At 43.1% G+C, this 27,577-nt stretch overlaps 2 protein-coding genes across 2 annotated transcripts in view; one reads left to right on the forward strand and one right to left on the reverse strand.

Annotated features, from left to right (window-relative positions):
- Positions 1-365: 365 nt before the first annotated feature.
- CIPC (CLOCK interacting pacemaker) lies at positions 366-21,715 on the reverse strand. Its single transcript, XM_030559066.1, is given in 2 exon segments — positions 366-2,066; positions 21,441-21,715. Coding segments are annotated over 2 exon segments (1,062 nt in total). The 5' UTR covers positions 21,612-21,715; the 3' UTR covers positions 366-1,175.
- Positions 21,716-23,149: 1,434 nt separating this feature from the next.
- ANGEL1 (angel homolog 1) overlaps positions 23,150-27,577 on the forward strand; it is a 304,691-nt gene continuing 300,263 nt past the window's right edge. Inside the window, exon 1 of the mRNA XM_030559059.1 lies at positions 23,150-23,188. The gene's annotated coding sequence lies outside the window, so the exon portion shown is untranslated. The remainder of the gene's footprint in view (positions 23,189-27,577) is intronic.

A 27,577-nucleotide genomic window follows, 5' to 3' on the forward strand; every position in this document is an offset into this window, starting at 1 on the left:
ACAAGACAATCAAGTTGCGAATGATAATACTCATACTGAAGAGAACATTAAACAGTGTTTGTCATATTCTTGGAAAGATGTCACCAAGGTGACCAGAGTCTTTTCTAGTGATACATTCAGATGTTTCTCATAAAAAGAAAAACAAGGCTTGCTTCACTCTAGGACCTGTACAACCATTCCCCCCGCCCCTTTAAACTCAGCAAGCTGATTTTACATCCAGAAAAGAGTCTCTCCTAAACTGGATAAAGACCAACGGGTGCATAGCTGGTCTTGCTAGCTGTTTAGCGAGGAACATATTTTGGGGAAGTTCTATAGCCTATGATATACAGGAAGTCATACTAATTGATCACAATGGTGCCTTCTGGCCTTGGAATCTACAAATCTTCATTGTAATGCATTTAAAAAATATCACTTAGCTTTTTTTTGTTTTTTAAAGTAACAGTCAGTGTTTAACTCATTGCATACTTGGGAAATCCAAAGCCACCTTGCTTAGAACAGATGTTAGCTGTTAATGGACAGTACAAATAAACCTGCTTTGGAATAGACACTTCCAGTGCAGATCTAGTGTCAAACTTTCACCCAGCTCTCAACTTAAAAGAAATTAAAATAGGCAGGCTGATATCACATCCCTCACTTCCCCGCCCCCTCTTTGCTCAAGCAATTCAACGTATGGAGTGCAGCTTTGATGCAAGCAGATCTCCATTTGTTCAATGTGGTAATTATCCAAAAGCAAGGCCACCTTGTGTCTTCAGAGTATTGACACAAAGCCAGAGATACCATGTTACCCATCGAGTTTCCTCTTTCCCTATCAATTCATAAGCGGCTACACTAGACCAGGTCTTTTGTCCCATTCTGTGAATTGGCTGCCTGGAGATAGGGGGTGAAAAAAGGTGCTTGCCAGGAAAGAGACATTTGCAATGTTCTCCATCATAAGAATGGGAACACATCACATCATAGCACTTTCACACCTCATGGCCCAAAGAAGAGCACAGTTACTCAATTCCAGGTCACATGAAGCAGTACAAATTCCCGCCTATGCCTCCCATTGTGCCAGTCTCACAACTTACATTTGGGACAATTTATTAATGGCATGCTGCTTTGTGAATGAGTTTTAAAAGTAGTCTCAACTTAGAAAATGCTCTTGTCAAAGCTTGAGACACGGGAAGAGAGGCACTCTAATCACTTGACCAGCTATATATCTTTTGCGCTACGTTGGGATATGTAGGAGAAGCCTCAAGGCTGCTGTTAGCTTTATCTGTTAGGGATGCCTCTAGCTCTGCCCAGGCCTGAGGAGCATTGCTCTTTATTGCCTGCGTGAACAATTGCGTTTGCTTCTTCAGTTGGTCCAGTTCAATTTGGGTTACCTGGTTCTGATGAATCAGTTCCTTGGTTTTCAAGGTGATCTCCAGCAATCCAGACCTGTGCAGCACAACAAAGGTATTTTGAAAGCGCCTGTGCTTGCGTTGCTGCTGCAACAATAGCTCAGGAGTAGTATAACGTTCTTCGGCTGCCAAAGGTGGGCTGCAGGTTGCTAATTGCACCATATGATGTACTGGATTCTCCATCTCAGGAGATTTGGAGTCTGATATCTGAAGGAGTCCAGCAGGGGAAAAGGGACTCAAACCTGGGTCCTTCTATTTGGCAGTAGAAATATACTGAAAGCCATCAATAGTTGACATTTTTCCATCTGCCATCAAAGCTGGAGAACTCTGCTGAGGAAAGTCCTGATCAGTAGAGTCAGGTGATACTTGAGGGAAAGCACTAGAGGGCAATAAACTAGTCTTATTGGACATAGCAGTATCTGTGCAAAGCCATTTCTGTCCACTGGTTCTCCCTCTTTCCTCCAGATCCCAGACATGATCTCTTTTGCTGGGATGTGTTGTCGTCTTTGCGCAGGAGTTCAGGATGGGCAGGTAATTAGTAGAGTCACTTCTCTTTTCACCAAGAAGGTAAGGGTTAATGGGAGGGCAGATGGCTGAATGAAGAAACACTAGCTGTGGCTGAGCTGGAATCACTTCAAAAGATGGCTGACCAGTCCAAGACTGAAGCTGCGATGAACTGCTTCCCTGAGAAGTATGGGTGGAAAAAGTGGAATTATCACAACTAACAGTGTAAGAAAATATGTTAGAAAAGTTTTATCAGAACAAGTGAGCCTAGTGCCAATCTCTGTAGACATCGTTGCTAAATGCTGCCAGTTATAATGCAATCTGAGTAGGTTTTACCTCCTATAAAAGCATTCTTCCCTTCTTGTGACATTTGAGGACACTGTTAGAGACAAAGCTGTAATTCAGAATCTATTTACTGCTGAACAGCAAATACGTTTAGAAGCCATTCAGTTTTAGCATTCCTATTTATGCTAACACAAGCTGGGAGCAACCCTGGACTTGAGGATATAATAAGAGAATAACAACAAGTGTCCAGACAACTTTGAAAGAAAGCCACAACACTTAAAGTTATGATTTTAAAAAACCATTCAGATGAATGCTGCACAAACATTCTATCTAGAAGTTGAAATTATATATTAGTTGAGACATAGGAACTCTAATCCTGTCTCCTATTCTTACAGCAAGTGGGTGAAACAGTCTCAGTTATTTCTAACACAGTAGGTGGTCACTAACAAGTGCGATAGTTTTAAAATTTACTGAAACCACATATTATACAAAAACCTAGCACCTGAAGTGTACCTAACGCCTATTAGCCCAAGGAGAAACACCTGTTCTACACACAAAGTTGCACCCTTTCAACACCACACCTTTGGTTAAACTGGTGCAAATTTGTGTGTTGACAAGCTGAAACCTATTACTGTGGGAGAAAAACACCTGTGCCGCCTCTCCCTTCCTAAAGTTACACCTCTGGCAATATTAAAAAATGAAATATTTGTAACATCATCAACCATCTTGATTTAATAAAAAAAAAAATCACTTACCACACTGATACTAATCGGCTTAAAATTGTGCCCTCAGCTAAACCTGTCCTAAGACACCCTACCTCCCATTTATTTGTCTCATCTACTTTTAATGGTGGGTCTTTTAGATGCCAATGCAGCAAAGCATTTAAACATGAGCTAGAGTCCATCTGTATTTAACAAAGCACTTTACCACACAATTAAGTGTTTTGATGAACAGCAAATGGTAGAGGAAGAATGATCCAGTGGTTAGGATGCTAGCCTGGGACTCAAGAGGCTCCACTTCAATTCCCTGGTATGCTGCCAGCGACCAGTATTACTTTGGGCAAACCATTTAGAGGCAGAGAAATTGTTTTTCATATGTAAAATATGAATATTATCTTCCTACTTCACATTGTGAGGTGCTCAGAGATTATGGTACTAGGGGGTTGTCAAGGTTTTTTCCCCCACTTTGAACTTTAGAGTACAAAAAGTGGGGACCTGCATGAACACTTCTAAGCTTAATTACTAGCTTAGATCTGGTACACTGCCACCAGCCAGAATTTAGTGTCTGGCACACTTTCTGTTCCCCCAAAACCTTCCCTGGGGAACACAGATCCAAACCCCTTGGATCTTAAAACAAGGAGGATTTAACCATCCCCCTTCCTTTCCCCCTACCAATCCCTGGTGAGTTCAGACCCAATCCCTTGGATCTTAAAACAAGGAAAAATCAATCAGGTTCTTCAAAAGAAAGCTTTTAATTAAAGAAAGAAAAGGTAAAAATCATCTCTGTAAAATCAGGATGAAAAATGCTTTATAGGGTACTTAAATTTATATAGTCCAAAGGAAACCCCCTCTAGCCTTAGGTTCAGAGTTACAGCAAACAGAGGTAAAAATCCTTCCAGCAAAAACAAACATTTACAAGTTGAGAAAACAAAAATAAGACTAATCTGCCTTGCCTGGCTATTACTTACAATTTTGAAACATGAAAGACTGATTCAGAAAGATTTGGAGAGCCTGGGTGTACGTCTGGTCCCTCTTAGTCCCAAGAGGGAACAACGAACAAAACAAAAAGCACAAACAAAGACTTCCCTCCACCAAGATTTGAAAGTACCTTGTCCCCCTATTGGTCCTCTGGTCAGGTGTCAGCCAGGTTTACTGAGCTTTTTAACCCTTTACAGGTAAAAGAGACATTAACCCTTAACCATCTGTTTATGAAAGGGGTCCATAAATAATTCAAATATACAGAATACAGATGGGCTGTAGAATTTGAAGCCTCAGGCTACATCTACAGCAAGTGGTAGGGGTGTAATTCCCCTGCTCATGTACATATACCTATGCTACCTCTCATCAACCTAGCACAAGTATAAATAGCAATGGAGCTGTGGTAGCAATGGCAGCAGCAGCAGAGGCATGGCTGAGTCACGCCAAGCACATACCCAACAATTTCAGGCAAGTTTGAACTCAGCATGGCTCAGCCTTGCTGCCATTACCAGTGCTACAGTGGCTACACTACTATTTATATTTGAGCTAGCATGAGTATGTGTACACAGGGGAAATCAATCTCCTAGCTAGCAGCATAGGCATAGCTTTAAAGGGCAAGCGCTTTGGTGCAAGGCCTGTCATTTACTATATGTTTGTACAAAACCTAGCATAAAGTAGCTCCAATTTGGTTGATGCTTCTACATGCTATCTTGCTCTTCTTTACTTTCCTGGATTCCTTTCTCATAATACATATTTTCCTATATTGTCTATTTCTTCCCTCCACCTTCCATCACTCATTTTTCCCCTTGACACTGTGTTCTCTGGTCTTTCATCTCCTACCAAAACCTCACTTTGTATCATTCTCCCTTTCTTTAAGTCATTCTATTCATCTCAGCCAATTCACATTTGGAAAGCTCACTTTACAGCTTTCATTTTAAAAAAAAGCTTAAATTTTGCAGTAGTCAACACCACCTGTCCAGAAAGGCTTTGTGTATGCATGGGTGAGTGACTTTTACAAGACTTGTAAAAACTTCGCAGATAAATTGCACTGAGTTTAACAGAATAAATTTTATCTTGTTTTTAGCAGAATTATAGTACCCTGCATTTTCACTTTAAAATCACCACAGCTGATCTGCACAGATAGTATGTGTTTCTATGTAGGAGGATGGTGCTGTTCTAGTAGTTCTCTTAAGCTGCTTCCCTTGTCTGAAACAGAGGAGAAAAAAGACAAAATGCTGATGGTCTAACCTGTGATAAAAAAAAAAAAAAATCTGTCTCATAGCTGTTGCACCAAGAATTGTGTAGGACAACAAATCAATAAACTCCCTTATTTTTGGCAACGATCACTGTATTCAAAGGATCATTCCAACACAGCTGACTGACCCAACATATCATGAGGCAGGAATGCATTTCATGATCATTAACCTATAATCATTGCTTTTGTTTACTGAAATAAAGTATTCCATTTTACTTTAACATGACTCCCACTTTATTTTATATAGAGGTCTGGACATGAAGATCAATGACTCAATGGACTATCTTCCTTGTTTATTCTTAACTTCTCTTCCTCACTCTACTACATTACAAAATTTCATAACTTAGGTATATTATAAAAAACCGGTAAAGTTTTGCTTGCACCATGCCCTGAGAAGTTTGTTAGCATACCAAGAGAGCCAGTATTTCATTTTCCACCTCTCACCCTGAAGGCATCAGTAGGAGAAGCTAGCCTAACCCCTACCTGACCGGAGATTTGTGCATCTGCTTAAACAGTTTGTCCACAATTTGCATGGGGGGGGGTGTATTTTGTCAAGCTAAAGTGAGCATGTCGTGGAGATCAAAGAACTGACTTCCCTATAAATGCCTACTCCAGACGTCTCTTTCATTGCACATCTTATCAGAGCCTCACTCTCTCTAAACTATAGTGAAGTTTAACCACATTTGCTTGCAACCATGCCAGCCTGGCCTGTGAATTTGTCAGATCTCACAAGAGAGTCAGGAGAGTCTAAACTTGGATTGTGGTTTCTCCTTGGAGGCTTCCCATTCATTTTTCCCCACTGCATTTTCAGGAATCTTTTGCTCAGATGGAAGGTTGAAGAAATTTTGGTCCTGCTCTGATAAGAGAGTTAGAAACATGGTTTCTCCCACACCTTATTTTAAGTTGTACGTGTTTCAAAAGTGGTTTACAATGTGCTGATAGACTGACAGAACAATGTGGCAGAGAAACTAATCAATTAATAAGTTCATTCAGTTGTTACAACTTAAGCCTTGAAATCTACTTTTTATTTAGCAATTGTTTAACATTTGATGCCGAATCATCTTAATTTAGACACAAAAATATAGATTTATTAGAACAGAAAAAGCTTTGACAAAAACCAATATAAGCAGAGATGGTTTCATATTTTATTAATTTTGAATTACATTTTAACATTTGCTTATACTATTGGAATCCAAAATCCTTCTTAAATACTTGAGATCTAGCAAGTGAAACTGACTATTCTAGTTTCACTGTCTAAGCTGAGTAAAATACTCCTGGGGGAATTCTGCACCCCTGCACACACACACAGAATTCACGTCCCCCGCAGATTCCTCCCCCACCCCGCAGAAATACATACTGCCAGGAAGGCACTGCAGATACACTTTTCACCCACCAGGGGCCATTGTGGTGCCAGAAGAGAGGGCAGCTGGCTCAGCCAGCCATGGAGAAGGAGGGGGAGAGGTGGTCTTCCTCACAGTGCGCTGCTCGCAGGGCCGCATATGGGGGGGATGGGCAGAACAGGGCACACAGAGTGCTGGGGAGGTCACACAGACTGGGGTTCAGAAAGACTAGTGGGGGGAAGACTGGGGCAGAGGTACAGGAGCTAGTTGGGGAACAGAATTGAGCAAGGGGCTGAATGGGAGTGGTGGTGCAAGGCCATATGGGGACGTGGGGGTGCAGGAACACATGGGGACAGTGGCAGATGTGCCTGACTGAATGGGAGAGGCTAGGAGTGAACCAGTGTCTGCATGAGGGAAGCTCCCCAACTCCCTCGCAATCCCTCCCCCCCCCCCCAAAAAAGCCCTCTTCCATACTTCTCCCACCCACACCCAACAACCCTCCACGTGCACTCCCAGGCTCCTTTCCAGCAATTACTTCTCTTTCTCTCAGTTCCATCACTAGAAGTAACTACCACAAGCCTTTGCGCTGCTTCCGAGGGGTACGGGAAATACAGTTCTGTATTGTAGGTTAAATTAATGATTACTCACAGTTCTGTATTAATATGCCTAGTAAGGAATCTATTTGTCAAAACACATTTCCTGACTCTGTCGTCTGTAGACATACTTGCCGACAGGTATTTTGAAATACATTACCAAAATTATTCAAACTGGCAGTTTTTTATATTGTGTTATTTTGACAAATAAAATATGCAGTTTGCAGAATTTTAAAATATTTTGCGCAGAATTTTAAATTTTTTGGCATAGAATTCCCCTAGGAGTAGTAAAGTAGCAAAGCATCAATGCAGAAAGTATGCCAGATTTCTAAAATTCTTTCATTTAAATAATCTGAGGTGCTAATAGTATTTTTTCTAAATATGTCTTATCTTTGCAGGAGCCCTTTAAAATAAAGAGATTTAACAAAGGTTTATGAGGCTTGAGAAACTTACGTTTGATCTATCTTCGTGATGCTAGCCTGCCTCTGGCCACGGACAGACTTACTCTAATAGATCTTCTACTGATACTACGATTCTATGAGTGTAGCAACAAGTTAGATGAATGTCACCCTTTAAAAGAGGTATTTGCAAAGTGCCCTTCTGAAAGGAAAATATATTTTCCAATATATTATTATTATTCCCCCCACACACCTGTTTGACCAGTGCATTTTTCATTATGACCACAGGAGAAAGTTCTGGGAAGGAATTGCTTGTGGTCAGTGAGTACTGCCAGGGCCCATCCTCTGTGTTCCAATACAATGCATTCAGCATAATCTCTGAGTTGGTCAGCTCCACAGAACTCTGACCTTCCATCTGGTAGATGCAAAGTCCAGTTATTCATTGTTTTATATGCAGCAAGCTTTCTAAGCTCCCACCCATTTCCTGATTCCATACTGTTCAATCAGATTGTGCACAATGCTGCTAATTTGATTTTGGACTTCAACTAACATGGGCTTCATTCATTGTCTGATGGCTGCTCAGTGGCCTCTGATTTTAAGTAGTAATTTTCAGTGATGGATTTTTTTTTTTAAAGTGGACCTTTCCTCACAACTGGCACCCTTGTAGTAGTATCAGAGAGGCCAAGGATTGTACTCTGTCTTCATGCCTATTCAATCTATTAAAGCATACTAAAGTATGACAGTGTTGCAGAATCTTGCACTGTCAGTTTGCTATGGCTGTTCTGTACCTAGGGCCTCATATCTCCATCAATCACTCACCTTTCACAAAATTATTTTTTCTAATGAAAGGGAAAGATTATTGCATAGTTTTGGTGTGTATTAAAACTCTACTTGGATGTGCCATTTTAGTCAACCTTACAAAAATTACTCTAGTGTAACAGGCTGTTTGACATTCTGATCATATGTAACTCAATAAGTCATGCAATGACCAAGTAGGAGCCCCTTTTCCTAGACAGTAGCTAAAATGAAAAATATGCTCATTAGAAGTAGAGACTCAAGCAAACCTCAATACCATGCAGATTGACAAAATGAGCTTTAGAAGAGTATTAAATCTTGGTTTTTAAAGTTTTTAGTACACTTCTACCCCGATATAACGCGACTGATATAACATGAATTTGAATATAACGCGGTAAAGCAGTGCTCCGGGGAGTGGGAAGCGGGGCTGCATGCTCTGGCAGATTAAAGCAAGTTCGATATAATGCGGTTTCACCAATAACGTGGTAAGATTTTTTGGCTCATGAGGACAGCGTTATATCAGGGTAGAGGTGTAGTTACAGGATTTTCAAACTTGCCCTATACACAAGTTCTCCCACCCTTCCACATATGAGTTTTCTGGAACTGTAAAAAGATACATTTGTTAAGCAAACTGTGAAGTTTAAAGGAGACAACAGGAGGAAAATTAATTATCTTTTTCTAAACCTGAGACTACAGATTCTTTGTCAGATTCAGCTGCTGGCATGCTGAACTGATGCGTCACTCTCTTCATGTCCATCACATTGCCCAATTTGGTTAACAGCCTTCTGGGGCTCTCTCTAGATGGGTACTTTCTCTCCATGCTTTTACAGTGCTGGAGACAGAGTTGTCAACACTTTTTCCATTGGGGTGGGAGAATGGGGAGGAAGAAATCTGGAAGAAAAAAAACAAACAAAACCAACCCAAGTCCCTCTGAAGCTGAGGAAGCTAATTCCACTAATGCAGAATAAGCTTTGCAATAAGAGAAGCTTATCTGGGATGCATTAACAGGTGTGTTGCGAGCAAGACACAAGAAGTCATTCTTCCGTTCTACTCTGCGCTGGTTAGGCCTCAACTGGAATATTGTGTCCAGTTCTGGGCACCACATTTCAGGAAAGATGTGGAGAAATTGGAGAGGGTCCTGAGAAGAGCAACAAGAATGATTAAAGGTCCTAAGAACATGACCTATGAAGGAAGGCTGAAAGAATTGGGTTTGTTTAGTTTGGAAAAGAGAAGACTGAGAGGGGACATGATAGCAGTTTTCAGGTATCTAAAAGGATGTCATAAGGAGAGAGAAAAACTTGTTCACCTCAGCCTCGAAGGATAGAACAAGAAGCAATGGGCTTAAACTGCAGCAAGGGAGGTTTAGGTTGGACATTAGGAGAAAGTTCCTAACTGTCAGGGTGGTTAAACACTGGAATAAACTGCCTAGGGAGGTTGTGGAATCTCCATCTCTGGAGATATTTAAGAGTATGTTAGATAAATGTCTATCAGGGATGGTCTAGACAGTATTTGGTCCTGCCATGAGGGCAGGGGACTGGACTCAATGACCTCTTGAGGTCCCTTCCAGTCCTAGAGTCTATGAATCTCTCTCTGACAAGCCCTTGAAATTATATTAACAGTTGGTTATCTCACATGCAGCTCTAGATTTGCCACTTTTATAAAAAGTTCAGGTTAGTACGTGGACTGTCAATAATAGCAGAGCTTATTCCCTGTAAACCTCCCTCTCTAAACTTTATAACCTAGAGTGCTAAAAATGCACAACTCAATATTGCGTCAAATACATATTATTATTATAGGCTGTGCTAATAAAAATGCCTATAGGTAAGGTTGCCTGACCATTTACATTAGACAACATAGTTTTCAGTTGCTTAGCTTTACCAGACTGCTTGGGTTGAAATTTTCCATGCTGGTTGTCTGTCTCAGGTTAAGCAGTTTTATTTTATTTTTATTTATTTATTTATTTATTTATTTAAAACAGAGTTACAGCTAAGTTCTTCTCATTCTGAAAAATGGCTGGTTAGGAAATATGATGATTTGTTTTGTTGTTAAAAATTCTTACAACTATTTCACTGAGAATCTCTAGCTCCTCCATGCTTTGGAGCACAAACTTGACATCTGGCAGGGGAGTTGCCCTGGTGTCAAGAATGTGCCTTTTATCATCCTTGTGAAAGTCCACCTAAGTTTGGCCAAGTTGTGAGCCTCTGAAACTCTGAGTTCATGCATGTTCAGTAGAGACTTGTTGGAATTCACAGCTAAATTCTCCAAAGATTTCATCTACACCAGGCGTCTCAAACACAATTTACCTTAGGTCCAGTGCCAGTCCTCAAATCCTCCCAATGGGCCAATAGTGTCACTGAAGATGTTGTTCAGAAAAGAAAACATTTATAATGTATTTTTTATTTTGAATTTCTTAGAAATAATAAAACTGTCACACAGCTTTATATAATTCTTTGCCTGCCAGAGAGTTTTTAGTGTTTGCCAGACACCTGGCAATGCTTCAGTTCTGTCAGTTTTATTGTTTGGCCTCAGTGACTGAGCAGTTGAAACCTTCAGGATTGCAGCAAGGTGTGCATCAGATAGCTGTGTTTGGTATTTTGACTTGTTTATATTCATTGTGGGGAAAAAAGTGATGCTGCCTTCATGGCTGACTCTGCCTGGCAACTAGTGATGGTATCTCTGTTCCTCTACCTCAGCCAATGGGAGCTGCAGCAGGCAGCACCTGCAGCAGATAGCCACGCTGCCAGCTCTATCTGTCTCTCCCCTCTGCGGGACGCAGTGGGGAGGTTCTCGGGCCACTGATGGCCCATGGGCCGGGACGTTGAGACTCCTGATCTATATTGAGCATGCCTCTGGGGCTAGCAGGACTTTTCCTGCAGTTGTTCCTCCCAGCAGCTAGGGGCTGCTGAGGCAGCAAGCACAAGAACTATGGGAATCAATAAAGTTCTACATGACTACAATTTTGTTTTTTTCAGTGATGTTACAAGAATGCTAAAGTTGCAGAGTCACACCCTTGCAAGTCCACTCTAATCACACACTGTTTTTTCCCCAAAAGCCCATTGCCAACCGTTGACAAGAAGGTGTATCAACAGAGGGAAAATTACTTTTTGTAGTGACCCAGCCACTCCCTGTCTTTATTTAGGCCTAATCTGATGTTGTCAAGTTTGCAAATTAATTCCATTCTGCAGTTTCTCCTTGAAGTCTGTTTCTGAAGTTTTTTTTGTTGAAGAATAGCCACTTTTAAGTTTGTTATTGAGTGTCCAGGGAGATTGAAGTGCTTGCCTACTGGTTTTTGAATGTTACAATTCTTGATGTCTGATTTGTGTCCATTTATTCTTTTGTGTAGAGACTGTCCAGTTTGGCCAATGTACATGGCATTGATGGCATATATCACACTGGTAGATGTGCAGGTGAACGAGTCCTTGATGGTGTGGCTGATGTGGTTAGGTCCTATGATGCTGTCCCTTGAATAGATATGCAGACAGAGCTGGCAATGAGGTTTGCTGCAGTGATTGGTTCCTGGGTTAGTGTTTCTGTTGTGTGGTGTGTAGCTGCTGGTGAGTATTTGCTGCAGGTTGGGGGGCTGTCTGTAGGCGAGGACTGGCCTGTCTCTCAAGATCTGTGAGAGTGAAGGATCGTCCTCCAGGATAACTTGTAGATCCTTGATGATGCGCTGGAGATGTTTTAGTTGGGGGCTGTAGGTGATGGCTAGTGGCGTTCTGTTACTTTCTTTGTTGGGTCTGTCCTGTAGTAGGTGACTTCTGGGTACCCTTCTGGCTCAGTCTGATACTCACATCTTCTTGTCAACAGTTAGGAATGAGCCACATCCACCCTGATTGAATTGGCCTCATTAGCACTGACCCTCTACTCAGTAAGACAACTCCGATCTTTTCATTTGCTGTATATTTATACTTGCCTACTGTATTTTTCACTCCATGCATCTGATGAAGTAGGTTATAGCCCACACAAGCTTATGCCCAAATAAATTTGTTAGGGTATGTCTACACTACGAAATGAGGTTGATTTTATAGAAGTCGATTGCATACGTCCACACTAAGCGCATTAAGTAGACGGAGTGCGTCCTCACTACCATAGCTAGCATCGACTTATGGAGCAGTGCTCTGTAGGTAGCTATCCCACAGTTCCCACAGTCTCTGCCACCCATTGGAATTCTGGTTTAAGCTCCCCAATTCCTGATGGGATAAAAACATTGTCGCGGGTGGCTTTGGGTACATGTTGTCATTCTCCCCCTTCCTCCGTGAAAGCAACGTCAGACAATCGTTTCATGCCTTTTTTCCGTGCAGATGCCATACCACAGCAAGCATGCAGCCCGCTCAGCTCACCGACACCACCGCTCTTGTGTCCTGGGTGCTGCTGTCAGCAGACAGTGCAGTAAGACTGCTAACCGTCGTCATACACCGCTTCCGCTGCAACTGTGCTCTGGTGCTCGTCTCAGCAGTGTATTTCTCCATGTTGTCTGTCACGTGTTCTTCCTCGGGAAATGTTTGTGGTGCTAACTGTCATCCTCTACCACTTCTGCTGCAACTCTGCTCTCCTGCTCACGCCATACCACGGGAAGCATGGAGTCCGCTCAGCTCCCCGTCACTGCCGCTTTTGTGAGCATTGTAAACACCTCATGCATTATCCTGCAGTATGTGCAGAAGCTGCAAAAGCAGGGCGAGGAGGCGATGACAGCGCAATCATGATAGTGATGAGGACATGGACACAGACTTCTCTCAAAGCACAGACGCTGGCAATTTGAACATTGTGGTGGTAACTGGGCAAGTTCCTATTGTGGAACGCCAATTCTGGGCCCAGGAAACAAGCACAGACTGGCAGGACCACATAGTGTTGCAGGTCTGGGATGATTCCCAGAGGCTGCAAAACTTTCGCATGCGTAGGGGCACTTTCAAGGAACTTTGTGACTTGCTTTCCCCTGCCCTGAAGTGCAAGAATACCAAGATGAAAGCAGCCCTCACAGTTGAGAAGTGAGTGGCGATAGCCCTCTGGAAGCTTGCAACGCCAGACAGCTACCGGTCAGTCAGGAATCAATTTTGAGTGGGCAAATCTACTGTGGGGGCTGCTGTGATCCAAGTGGCCAACGCAATCACTGAGCTGCTGCTATCAAGGGTAGTGACTCTGGGAAATGTGCAGGTCATAGTGGATGGTTTTGCTGCAATGGGGTTCCCTAACTGCGGTGGAGCGATAGACAGAACACATATCCCGATCTTGGGACCAGACCACCTTGGCAGCCAGTATGTAAACCGCAAGGGGTACTTTTCAATGGTGCTGCAAGCACTGGTGGATCACAAGGGACATTTCACCGACATCAACGTGGGATGGCTGGGAAAGGTGCATGATGCTTGCACCTTCAGGAACTCTGCTGCAGGAAGGAACTTACTTCCCAGACCAGAAAATTACCATTGGGGATGTTGAAATGCCTATAGTTATCCTAGGGGACCCAGCCTACCCCTTAATGCCATGGCTCATGAAGTCATACAGAGGCACCATGGACAACTATAGGCTGAACAAGTGCAGAATGGTGGCAGAATGTGCATTTGGACATTTAAAAGCTCGATGGTGCAGTTTACTGATTAGGTTAGACCTCAACGAAACCAATATCCCCATTGTTATTGCTACTTGCTGTGTACTCCACAATATCTTTGAGAATAAGGGGGAGACGTTTACAGCAGAGTCGGAGGTTAAGGCAAATCGCCTGGCCGCTGGTTACGCACAGCCCAACACCAGGGTGGTTAGAAGAGCACAGCAGGGCACCCTGCGCATCAGAGAAGCTTTGAAAACCAGTTTCATGACTGGCCAGGCTATGGTGTGACAGTCCTTTTTGTTTCTCCTTGATGAAAACCCACCCCCTTAGTTGACTCTACTTCCCTGTAAGCCAACCGTCTTCCCCACTTTGATCACCGCTTGCAGAGGCAATAAAGTCATTGTTTCAAAATCATGCATTCTTTATTAATTCATCACACAAATAGGGGGAAAACTTGCAAGGTAGCCTGGGAGAGGTGGGTGAGGAGGGAAGCACCGGGTGGGGTGCTGGATCAGGGAAGGACAAGGCCACACTACAATCCAAAACTTATTGAATGCCAGCCTTCTGTTGCTTGGGCAATCTTCTGGGGTGGAGTGGCTGGGTGCCCATAGCCTCCTTCCTCTCCCCCTGCGTTCTTGGGCATCTGAGTGAGGAGGATATGGAAATTGGGGAGGAGTGCAGGCAGTTATACAGGGGCTACAGTGGTGGTCTGTGCTCCTGCTGCCTTTCCCACAGCTCCACCAGATGCCTAAGCATGTCAGTTTGCTCCCCCAATAGCCTCAGCACTGCATCCTGCCTCCTCTCACCATGCTCCTCCCTCCTCTCATCGTGTTCATTTAATGCTTTCCTAGACTCTGCCATTGTTTGCCTCCATGCATTCTGCTGAGCTCTTTCAGTGCGGGAGGACTGCTTCAGCTCTGAGAACATGTCATCGCAAGTGCATTTTTTTCACCTTCTAATCTGCACTAACCTCTGGGACGGAGATGATGGGGGAGCATAGAAACATTTGCAGCTGCGGGAGGAAAAAAGGAGAGAGTAGTATTTAAAAAGATACATTTTAGAGAACAAAGGGAAGACTATTTCACACTGAATCAAGCAATTCTCATTACATAGGACATGTGCTTTTGGTACAAGATCGTATTTTGCCTCTGTGACGAAGTGGGACTGTTCTTAATGTTTTCTCTGACTACTGCGTGGGTGCCTCAGTTTCTGGCCGACACACTGTCTCCTGGCAACTAATGGACCGGGCCCTTCCCTCCTGCAAGGGGATGCTAAAGCTGTGGGAGAACAAAAAGGTCAGGTGACCTCCTGGCCTAGGAAAGGAACTCAGCAGAGAAGAAGGGGCTGGATGGGGTTTCAGTTTGAAGCTGACTGGGGACAGGAAGTAAGAGCAGATGGGGTTGTCTGGCTCGCTGGGCCCCAGAATGGACCCGGCTGAGGGGCCCCGTTCTCTGTACCTACAAGCTCTGTTTTAGATTGTGTTCCTGTCATCTAATAAACCTCTGTTTTACTGGCTGGCTAAAAGTCACATCTGACTGTGAAGTGGGGGTGCATGACCTGGTAGCTTCCCCAGGACCCTGCCTGGGTGAACTTATTGTGGAAAGCGCATGGAGGGGCATGTGCTGAATGTTCCAAGGTCAGACCCAGGAAGATGAAGCCATGTAAGCTTCTTGCCCTAAAGACAGTCTGCTCCAAGGGAGAGGAGGCTCCCCAAAGTCCTGACTGGCTTTGTGGGGAGCAGTTCCAGAGCATCGCCCGGGGACTCTGTAACAGCCTCTCATATTGAGTGCCTGCTGGTTTGGTGGGAGACATCACAGACGCTCTGCTGGGCAACAGAATTTGGCTTGCAGGCAGCCATGGTAAGGCAAAGGGTTTTGGCTTCTTCAACCTCATAACATGCGGGAATGGTTTCAAACAGCAGCGCCCTCCTTTCCCATACCAAGCAAAGCCCACTGGACTGGCCATTTAAAAGGATGGGCTGCAGTATCAGGGAAGATCCCTGTCAACCAAACGTGAACAGTTCAGCATGAATGGGCCTCCCACCACTGCGTGGCTAACAGCGAGGATGATTTCTTTTCAGACAAAGGCAAACAGCCGAGCAGGAACGGGCACCTCTGAATGTCCCTTTACACAAATTTCCCGTATTTCAACCAGGTGACTATGAATGATATCACTTTCCTGAGGCTAACACAGAGAGATAAAGAACGAATGTTGCTTGAATGTCACCAAAACCTGGGACCATTTGCTGCAATGCTTTGTTCTGCAATGATTCCAGACTACTTGCTACTGGCTTGGCATGGTAAAGTGTCCTACCATGGAGGACGGAATAAGGCTGCTCTCCCCATAAATACTCTGCAAAGGCTTTTAGAGTACCTCCAGGAGAGCTTCATGGAGACGTCCCCGAAGGATTTCTACTCCATCCCCAGACACGTTAACAGACTTTTCCAGTAGCTATACTGGCTGCGAATGCATCCCAAGTGCATCCCAAGTTTTCAGGGCAAATAAATCATTAAACACGCTTGCTTTTAAACCCTGTATTATATTTACAAAAGTACACTCACCAGAGGTGCCTTCTCTGGCTTCACGGTCCAGGAGCCTGCCTTGAGAGGGTTAGGAGGGTATTGGCTCCAGGATGATGAACGGTTCCTGGGTGCCGGAAAGAAGGGATTCTCCGCTTGCCTGCTGTGTGCTATCCTCAACCTCCTCCTCCTTTTCCTCATCCACAAAATCTTCATCCCTGTTGCATGAGACTCCTCCCTTGCAGGTGTCCACAGACAGTGGTGGGGAAGTAGTGGGGGGTCACCCCTAGAATTGCATGCAGCTCATCATACAAGCAGCACGTATGGGGCTCTGACCCAGAGCGACCATTTACCTCCTTTGTTTTTTGATAGGCTTGCCTGAGCTCCTTAATTTTCACATGGCACTGCTGTGCGTCCCTGTTGCAGCCTCTGTCCATCATGCCCTTGGAGATTTTGGCAAATATACTGGCATTTCGTCTTTTGGAACAGAGTTCTGCCTGCATGGATTCTTCTCCTCATACAGCAATCAGATCTAGTACCTCCCGTTTGGTCCATGCTGGAGCTCTTTTGCGATTCTGGGACTGCATGGTCACCTGTGCTGATCAGCTCACCACACTGGCCAAACAGGAAATAAAATTCAAAAATTCCCAGGGCTTTTCCTGTCTACCTGGCCAGTGCATCTGAGCTGAGTGTGCTGTCCAGGATGATCACAATGGAGCACTCCGAGATAACTCCCAGAGGCCAATACTGTTGAATTGCATCCACACTACCCCAACTTCGACCCAGCGAGGTTGATTTTAGCACTAAACCCCTCGCCGGGGAGAAGTACCAAGATTGATTTTAAGAGCCCTTTAAGTCAACAAAACAGGCTTGGTCGTGTGGATGGGTGCAGAGTTAAATCAACTTAAAGCTGCTAAATTCAACCTACACTTGTAGTGTAGACCAGGGCCTTAGTCTCTAAGGTGTCACAAGGACTCCTTGTAGTTTTTGCTGATCCAGACTAACACGGCATCTCCCTCTGAAACCTGAACTAAAATTGTTTCATACTGGAATTTAGTTAGCACACTATATGATAAGATTCACCTGGAGAAGACTCTCTGCATAAATATTCCCAACTCTGTAAAGACTCTTAAATAAGCTACTAATTCCTTACGTGTGACATGTGAATTAGTAAATGGAAATGTAATTTCTTGTATTGAACTGAGGAAAGGCAATGCCTGGCTCTGCTTCATTACTGTGAAGCTCAACAGTATGGTGACCCAGTTAAGTTATATATATTTATAGCCACTGTCTTATCTGTAATTAAATCAATGGTCCTTTGTGTAAAGTGGAATACTCATGTATATTTTAATTTCCTTACAAAGAATGCTGTCAGTGAGCTAATTGGAGACCTTTAGGAAGTGGAAGTATATTCAGAATGTGCATGCATCTTCAGGGAATGAAGTGTAGATAGAAGACTAAAGATGTAGCTCCATTCCCATTTCCCCAAATAGAGAGAACTGACTAAAAATCGAAGATTATTCAAACCAAACCAAACCACTGTGTTAAGGGGAGTTAAGGTTGCTTAAGCCACGTCTATACTGAAGACTTCTGCCAGCCTAGCTATTTTGGACAGGGGTACAATCCCTGACCAACATAGATATGCTAGCAAAAGTCCCTAGGTAGACACAGCTATTTGTGCAAAACACAGTTTTGCCAGTGTAGCTTGTTTTGTACAGTTTTGCTGGAATAAGATGGGTCCACACCAGAAGTATTTTACCAGTACAGTATACTGGTATATCTATACTGGTAAAGTGCTCCTGGCATAGACACGGTTTCAGAAGTGCCTTTTCTTCCCACACCCTTTCAGAACATGAAAGCTTGAAGTCTGAAATTATACTATGAAAACCATAAAAAAGGTACAATTAAGATAGTACTTCCCACACTCCCACGTCCTTCAATTTGCCCTTTTAGAGTGGGACAGGCATAACTCAAACTTCTGAAAATGAAGGAAATGAAGAGCCATTTCTTCACTTAGAGAGACAAGATAAGGTAAGTCAGACTTTTGTTAGAGAAAGTTGAGGGGACTAGTGTTGGCAAGCTGATCATATGACTGGTTAAATAGCACCACCTGAATGCCTATTATTTGACCATGGGCAAATACTGTCAAATATTTGAGCAAGAATGCCCTAATGTAGGGGGTGGCCTACTTTTTGATTGCATCATGGTCTCATCTGTTAGTAAGACATTTAATTATATGCTAACACTACTGGGGGGGTGGGGAGCACTAACTGAAAATTCAACATCTTGATTGGTTGTAATCTTCTAAACAAACGCTGTACATACCTATATATTTATTTGTTCACCTGGCTATCAGTGTACATAGCAGTTTATAAAGTACATTAAACATTAAAAAACATGGTCTCTGCCCCCAAAGTGCCTACAATGTAAACTGACTGGACAAACATACAGAAATTAATTCAAAAGGGAATGGTAGAAGGGAGCCTCCTCCTTCAACACAAAGAGAATAGATGTACAGCCATTAAGCTGCTTGACGAATTGGGCCGCTGCCTGTCTAGCGTAAGTGCACTTTAAATGCTCTTTTTTATAGTTGATAAGTATTTAATTTCTGTTTAATTTCACGTCTGTTCTTTAATTGTTCAGTCTTGAATAACATTCACATTTAAATGCTAACATAATATTGTTTTAAAAGGTAATATTGTGTCTTTTTTTTTTTTTTTTTTTTTTACAATTTTATTCAATTTTTCTATACAAAAATAATTCAGTTAAGTAACTTGTTTTTTGTAATCATGCACAAGTATCTAAGGCTAAGCCTACTAGATACCATAAAAAATTACTTTGTTTTTAAACCGTTCTAATATATTCATGTTTTGATAATATCTGACCAATATTTGACTGGTCAGCTGACCAATTATTTTTGGATCAGTCAAATATCCAACCATTGGGAGGACAGGACAGAGGAATTTATTAAGCCTAATGCTTTTTCATAAATGTTTTCATGATTTAAGATGACAAAAAACAAAAAAAACACACAGCATGTTTGGATCCAAACTTTCCTTTGCAGTTCTGCAGTATAGACAACTGATTTGTGCTAATGCATGAGAAATAAAAAGAGAACCAGACATTTGCATAAACACTAAAAATTAATTTTAGAAATTATTTACGTTTTATTACTCTTAGATGTTATTAGTTACACAGGTAGGAAATGTGTTTTTAAAAGCAACATTTTGCTCTAGTATGATTGCTTTAGAGAATAGTTCTGGTATGAAAAGTGAACTGTAAAATGAGAACAGAGGAATTTCTATAAGGGGTCAGATCAGTGGTCCATGAAGTCCAGTATCCAGTCTCCAAAAGAGGACAATGCAAGATGATGCAATAAACCATGTACAGGAATAAACCTACTCATAATTTTATTTTGAGCTCATGACAGCTAGTAGTTGACTGATGCCTTGAGGCATAAATATTCATATCCACTACAAATTTTCATTCTGTCTAATAACTGTGGTTGGTTTCCTAATCCACAGCAGAATTTCTAAGAAGTTTAGATATTGTAAGTTCTTGGCCTTGACATCTTGTGGCAGAGAGTTATACAGGTTAACTAGATAATAGTGCTGAGATATTATGATGATTAACACTAGGTAAAACTAAGATAGACAGACTAATGCTTAATGAAAGAGTGTATCTTTAATGATCCTTTCCCTCTGCCTCTATTTCTGCTATCTGCATGTTAAATCCTATCTGCTGACCTGTTAGCATTTACAGAGCCAATGTAACTGTGGAAGACCAAGCCAGATTCTACCCCAGCCTGTGCATCATTAACAGAATCATTAGTTAAGTTTTTAATGAAGAATGTTTATTACTCAAGGGGAAATACAGTTTGAGAAAGTATGTATCTGATAGATTCTCACATCACAGGTGAAATTAACATTTACAGTAAATAAGAATAAGATCTGACATTTAATCTATTAATTTTATCTAGAGTTATCACTCACTAAAAATAAATATGGACCCCAGGATTCTGCAGTAACTGCACATTAGTGGCCCAACTCAGTGTATGCGAGAGATGGAATCATTGCCCCATCTCTTTCTTGATCACTTATCCCTCCCTAAGACAGATAGGGGCGTTTCTTTGTAATCAGTTCATATGTACTGATAAGACACATTAACCACTGAACAATTTAACCAGAGACTGAGTCACATCGGAGGGTTTATCCCTTGAAGAGATTAGGAAAGGGTATAACAGGAATATACCACCCATGGGCTCGATCACAGTAACACTGAAATGGGAAAAATTTGGAAGTGTGATAGGGAGAGCAATAACATTTGCCCATTTCCCCCTACACCATTTTTTTTATTTTTGTTTTTTAAAGCACTAGGAGCTATGCAATGCTTGAGTTTTAATAGGATACTAAATCTCATAAATGTAATTCACTGCTTTTAGTCTGGCTCAGATCACTTAGCCAGTGAAAGCTGTAACCATCCAGCAGTTGCTCAGTGGCACATATGAAATAAATAGGTAGGTCCAAGTCTAGTGAGCAGGAGTCTATTTCACAACACCCCCCGCCCCATCATAATGGGTATAAATTGAACTGATGACCTTGTGAGCAATCTAAGCACAGGGAAGGCAGCAATTTAAACACAGAAGTTAGGCAGTGGAAGCGGCCACACCAGTATGCCTTTCCTCTGTGCTCCCTCCAATAACATGGGGAGGAATTCAGCCTCCAGGACTGTTATCGGTAACAGACATACCATTAAAAAAGGGAAGGCTTTCGAGTAAGATGTGGGATCATCTCAGCACGGCGCACGGAAGCGATGTCATTATCAAACACCATTTCTCAAGGCTCACGTGTTCCCGGCTAAACCTGCAGGCAACAGCAGGGCCACACCACCGCCCTTGCGGGACACCCCCAAACTAGGTGCCCGCTGGACACCCTGATGTCGGATCACACAGCCCCCTCTTTGCGCTCCTTGGCCCTCTTCTCCGCTACACCCTAAATGCCCCCCCCCGACTGACCCGGTTATGCCCCCATCAGGCCGCCACCTCAAGCCCCCACACGTCATCCCCCCAGAGCCCCCACTTTAAGTGTGCCCCCCCTGCGCTCACCACCCCTCATTAGGCTCCCTCCTCACCTTCTCCCGCAGCTCCAGTGCGCCTCCACGAATCCAGCTCCCCCGCCCCTCGCCCACCTGGGCACAGGTGCTACTAGCGGCTCTCCCTCCAGCAGCACTCCGACTCTCTCCGGCTGCCCTCCCAAGCAGCGCATGCGTCCGACCGGCAACATAGAGTACAAACCGCACCATCGCCTAGAGTAGCCCTGTCTTGAGGTCCCTCTTCCGTTTCCATCCTGGAGTGGGTGGGGTCTGTGCGGCCACGCCCACCACTTCCGGCTTTCCCCGCACCTAAGATGGCGGGTGGAAGGGCTTTGACACTTTTCTAGGCTTAACATTGAGTCACGTCTAGGGTAGCTTCAGTGCGTTTGCGTGGAACGAGCTCCAGCCTCTCTTTTTCTGCTTGATCGACCTGAGCAGCTCTACTGCGCACGCGCGGCCAGGTCTGCCGTCCATTTTTTTATGGCGCCACCTGCGTCTCTAGATGCGAAGTACGCGAGGGAGAGTGCGCCTACCCCTTTGTGTGTGTGACAGGGAGCCTACGTGCTGGGCCACCGTGCCCGCAGCCTACCTTACTCCTCAGTCGGGGGCCGCAGGACTGGGCATGAAGAGGGAAGGGGCAAAGCGAGAGGGAATGAGGAGAGGGAGCTGCAACTGCTTGGTAAGCAGCTACAGCCCTCAATAAAACCTCCACGATGTGTATCGGCCAAAGGCTGTTATCTGCGCCTGTCAGCCTTGGGCATCCAAAGAGGCTCGATGGAAGAAGAGGATGGGATCTGAGGTTGCCAGGATTAGTCTCCCTCATGTTTAAAACTTAAAAGTACCGCAGACTGGCCTTTCTCCTACCATGATTTATCACCAGCACTACATTGGAAGGGAGCATCTTCATTAAAGGGCAAGTGGTTATCCCTACCCCAAACTGACTTGTACAGGATAGTGTGCAAGCCTTGAGTACTAGCCAAATGCCTGCTTGTGGGGTTTGATTCTTTTATGGCTCAGAGTGATGAATGGAGTCTGCAGGCTGGATAGACCATGAGTTCCTGAGGCTTTTGGATGGTCTGAATACAGTATAAAGGGGTAACAACACAGCCCCCTTGAGTGACAGTCTTTTCTACAGTCTTTTTGGCCAAAATAATGAGGGTGTTTAAGGGATGGGGAGAACAAAGGAGGAAACAGCAGAATATTAAAGTATTTGGCCAAAGGGAGGGGGATGCAGCAAAATGAGGTAATTAGGAGACCTAGAAAGCAAGTGAAGAGAAGTACCCCTACCCTTCCAGATGATTGTGAAAATCAGCTAGTGGAATAAATATGAGAGTATGATGCCCCATAAGTGCTGGAGAAACCAGGCCCAATGATCAAGAGAGAGACCCTGTTCAGGCCTAATGGAGACAAGATATTGTGACTAGAGTAGTCTCATGAACTCTGCCAGAAATGGGAATTTACCTGCTCCATGTGCAAGTCTGCCAAAGACAGAATGATTTGCCTTTGGATATGAAGAGCAGTTTTACAGAGAGTTAATATAAAGACTAAAATAAATTCTTTGAGCAGAAGTGGAGAGAAACAATAATAAATACATTCAGATGGTGTTTGTGTTCAAGAATCTGAAACATCCCCATTAAAAATGGCAAACATAGGCCAATAAATTCCTGAATGGGTGAGAAGAGGAAATCACCTCCAACCCAAACTTACAGTGGATAAAACAACCAGTCACAAATGGAAAAGGAAACAAAAATGCCTTGAGTGTCAATTGAAAGGATGACCCAGATGAGGTAGGGATTTCTCATCCTATTGAAATTGTACCACAGGATGGCAAGCACCTCCAACCTCATTAGTCTTAAGTGCTCTGAAGGGACACAAAGAAGGAAACAGGTAGGCTGTTCCTACAATATATTATTTGAGGCTTTAAATAATAACATTGGGCCTCTATTAGAACATCAGATCCAAACAACACACCTCTTGACTTTGGGGAATGTCAGATTCAGTGTGTTAGATTCAGATCTCAAGACTAGGTGTTGTGAATCCCTTTCTATTTCCAGATTTGGAGAAGGAGGAAAGATTACAAGAATACTGTTTTAATTTATCTCCTACTCCCAGGCCCGTCCCTGGTTTCTCCAAGCCCTTCCTGACCCCCAGAGGTATCCCTCACTGGGCTCTCAGTATAAGGTTATGAACCTGGGTGTTGGTAGGAGGGTTTGGGGGGTGGGGCAGTCTGTGTGTGGTGTGGGAGTGTTTTGGAAGTGGTGAAGATCAGCCATTCACCTCAGATGGTGCCAACATCAGGGAAGAATGACCCCAGACTTCCATGCAAAAGACAACACCAGGTAGGAAGACAGGTGTTGGGGAGGGTCTCTCAAGGGTCTATTGGATAGTTTGGGTAAGCATCTGAACTTTTAAATATTTATCTGAAACAAACACCAAATCATTTGAAGCCCAACCCACCCCTTTCATTAAAATGTTTGTTTGTTTTTTTGCAGTGTTGGGGCCAGTTTCCTTTGTGCTCTTATATGCATTTTTGCTTATGTGAGGATCTGGTTTACCATACGCTTTTATGTGGATATTGACAGTGCTGAAAGGCTACTTTTGCCTCTTCCTATGTATATTCATGCATTGCTGAAGCTATTTTCCTGTATGCTACATGTACATGTTTCTATATTAATTATGGCTACTCTAAAGATTGCTTTCCTGTGGGCTTGTATTTGAATGTGAGCAACGTTGGAAGTGTGTTTACTGCATGCTCCCATATATCTTTAGCTGTGTTGTGCCTCTTGTACTGCATGTTCTTCAGTGTGTGTTTTGTCAATTTTCAGAGAAGGAGAGAACATCATTTAGTTCTTGCTCCTATAAGTATATTTGTATTGTTGAGCTTGGAATTTGCATGTTTTTTATTTTTTTATCTCTATAATACTAGAAGCAGGGCAAAATTATTCAAAGGTGAGAAAAATATTATATTTATTTTAGTGAAGTCTGTCAGGGGAAACTTGGAAAGTATATAGTCCTCCATATTCTAAAGCAGGAGTCGGCAACCTTACAGTAGTGTTGTGCCGAGTCTTCATTTATTCACTCTAATTTAAGGTTTTACGTGCTGATAATACATTTTAATGTTTTTAGAAGGTCTCTTTCTATAAGTCTGTAATACATAACTAAACTATTGTTGTATGTAAAGTAAATAAGGTTTTTAAAATGTTGAAGAAACTTCATTTAAAATTAAATTAAAATGCAGAGACCCCAGACCAGTGGCCAGGACCCGGCAATGTGAGTGTCACTGAAAATCAGCTTGCGTGCCGCAGGTTGCCTACCCATGTTCTAAAGGCTACATTCCTTTCAGCTGTAAAGTGAAAACTAAAAACTAGAGTTGGCTCTCATATTGTCTTTATGTAGAAAAACCAGACTGTGATAACTGAAATTTTGCTAATACAAAAACAAAGGCTTCATGAGTCCACTGACTAATTATAACCTATCAAAACATATATGGTTTTATAGAAGTATTAGGAAGTATAGCTTTTTTTAGATTGTAGCTACGAGAGGCTGACATGGTCACATATACACAAACAGATCTGATCTCGAAGACACTTGAGCGGGAAAGGATAGCAGTGTATACATAAAAATAGGGTTGCAACTATACATACAAAATGATGGGATATAAAGTAGCTGTTATGACTCAAGAAAGAGATCTTGGAGTCATGGTGCATAGTTCTCTAAAAACTTCCACTCAGTGTTCAGCAGCAGTCAAAAAAGCAAACAGAATGTTAGAAATTATTAGTAAGGCTAAGATTTTGTCATGTTTATTTTTAGTAAAAGTCATGGACAGGTCATGGGCAATAAACACAAATTAATGGAAGCCGTGACCTGTCTGACTTTTGCTGCTGCAGCTCCGTGGTTTTCCCCCAGCACCATGGTGTCTGGGAGCTGTGGGATTCCCCCTCCGCCCACGGCAGCTAGGAGCTGCACGGTGACCATATTTCCCAAACAGAAAATGGGACACCCCAGCCACTTGCCAGAGGAGTCCCCCCCTTCCCGTGCAAGGCGGTCGCCCGTCGCTGGAATCCTGGGGAGGCCCCCTCAGGAATCTGTCACTTGTCGCTGGAACTGCAGAGGGCCCCCTGTCACTGCTGTCGCCTGTGGATGGAACACTGCCAGGGCCCCACTGGCTGTCAGCTCCAGAGTCCTGCAGCCCCTGGACCTGAAGCAGAGAATGTCACAGAAGTATCTGGAAGTCACAGATTCCATGCCTTCCATGACCTCTGTGACATAAACATAGCCTTAACTATTAGGAAAGGGCTAGATCAGGGGTCGGCAACCTCTGGCACGTGGCTCGGCGGCAAGCCGTTGCCAGCACTTCCCTCACCCGCACTGCTTCTCGCAGCCCCTGCTGGCCTGGAGCAGTGAACCACGGCCAGCGGGAGCCACGATCGGCCGAACCTGCAGATGTGGCAGGTAAACAAACTGGAAGAGAGGATAGTGGGCTAGATGGACCATTGGTCTGTCCCAGTATGGCTGTTCTTATGTTTTTTAAATGTTACAGTGCTGGGTTGTTTTGGTATTTCCCCCCTATAAGGATGTTAAATTTAATTACATTATGGTCACTATTACTGAGCTCTTGAGTTATATTCACCTATTGGACCAGATTCTGTGCACCACTTAGGACTAAGTCAAGAATTGCCTCATTAATAGTGCAATCACTAATGCTACTTCAGTCATTAATTGTGTCTAAAAATTTTATCTGCATTCTATTCTGAGGTGATACATCTCCAGCCAATATGGAAATAGTTGAAATTCCCCATTATTATTGAGCTTTCTGTTTTTGTAGCCTCTCTGATCTCCTGGTCAAGGTGATCAGTAGTATATTTCTACTGTTATACTTTTATTATTCAAGCTTGGAATTTCTGTCCATACAGATTCTATGATACTCTATACTTTCTTTCACATATAGTGCCATCCCTCCACCGTCTGACCTACTCTATCATTCCTATATATTTTATACCCTGGTACTACTGTGTCCCATTGATTATCATGATTATCACCAAGTTTCTGTGATGTGTGTTATATCAATATCCTCATTTAATACCAGTCACTTAAGTTAATCTATTTTAGTATTTAAACTTTTTGCATTTGTATGCAAACACTTCTAAAGTTTGTCAATATTTAGTTGTCTGCTTTAACTTATACTGTGCATCTATGGGCAATTTCAGCAGACCAGAACAGTTTGGAGATCAGTGTGCTCTTAGCATACTCATTCCCTCCTCCAGTACATCCCCTCTCTTTCCTATCCACATACCCAGCATGCCATACATGGGAAGTCTTCTTATGCTGTGGTTATTTTCTGGTGGAGAGATCTACTGTCTTGGTGGTGCTGTTATATAGGTGTTGTGTTCCCCAAAATCGAGGATGTGGTGTGGTAGAAAACTCTACAGGCAGCATTTTCCTTTGTTTTTGGTTTGCTATTAAAACATTAGGCACAAAGACTAAGACACCTACCTGGATGCTGCGATACAGTAAGTCCTCACAATGCTTTTGACCCTTTGCCTCCCTGCCAGGGGAGGTAGAGAATTGATGATATCAAATGACATGGGTGTGGCAATGAGAGATGAGAAAGGGTTCCTTTCAAGGGCATCACTTGTGTTAAGTGATGCAGGACAACTTTTTCATCACCAGTTGTCCACACCACATTATTATCCCCAGTTAAGCTACTTCCGTGTGAGATAATTATGTCCAAAAGACCTATGTTGTTTTTAAATAACTGCTCCGCATTCTGGGCAGACATCCTGTGGTGCATTACTCTATCACTAGGCCTTATAAATTCTGGAATTTTCCTCACTGCTCTTTGTGGGATACCAACTGGAAGACACAGGAATTGTGAAACTTGTGGTCAAACTAAATAATTTCTATGATTCCTCTCATTTCATCCCATCATCCATCTTGTTACAGGCCAGAGCCATTTTCAAAACACTGTCAGGAAGCATGGAGAAAAGTTGCTGAGTGCTGTGACCCTCATGATGCCTAATATTAACAGGCTGCTGCACATATATGTCAAGTTGTTCAGTGACTTTAGAACCAGAGTGATACAAGCATCTGAGGTAGAGATGGCTGAAATTGAATAGACACTTTTACTTGAACTTTTTCTGGAGTGGCTTCACATGGTGGACTGCCACTTTTGGTCT

This window comes from Gopherus evgoodei, chromosome 4 (assembly GCF_007399415.2).
Source record: "Gopherus evgoodei ecotype Sinaloan lineage chromosome 4, rGopEvg1_v1.p, whole genome shotgun sequence".
NCBI lineage: Eukaryota > Metazoa > Chordata > Testudines > Testudinidae > Gopherus > Gopherus evgoodei.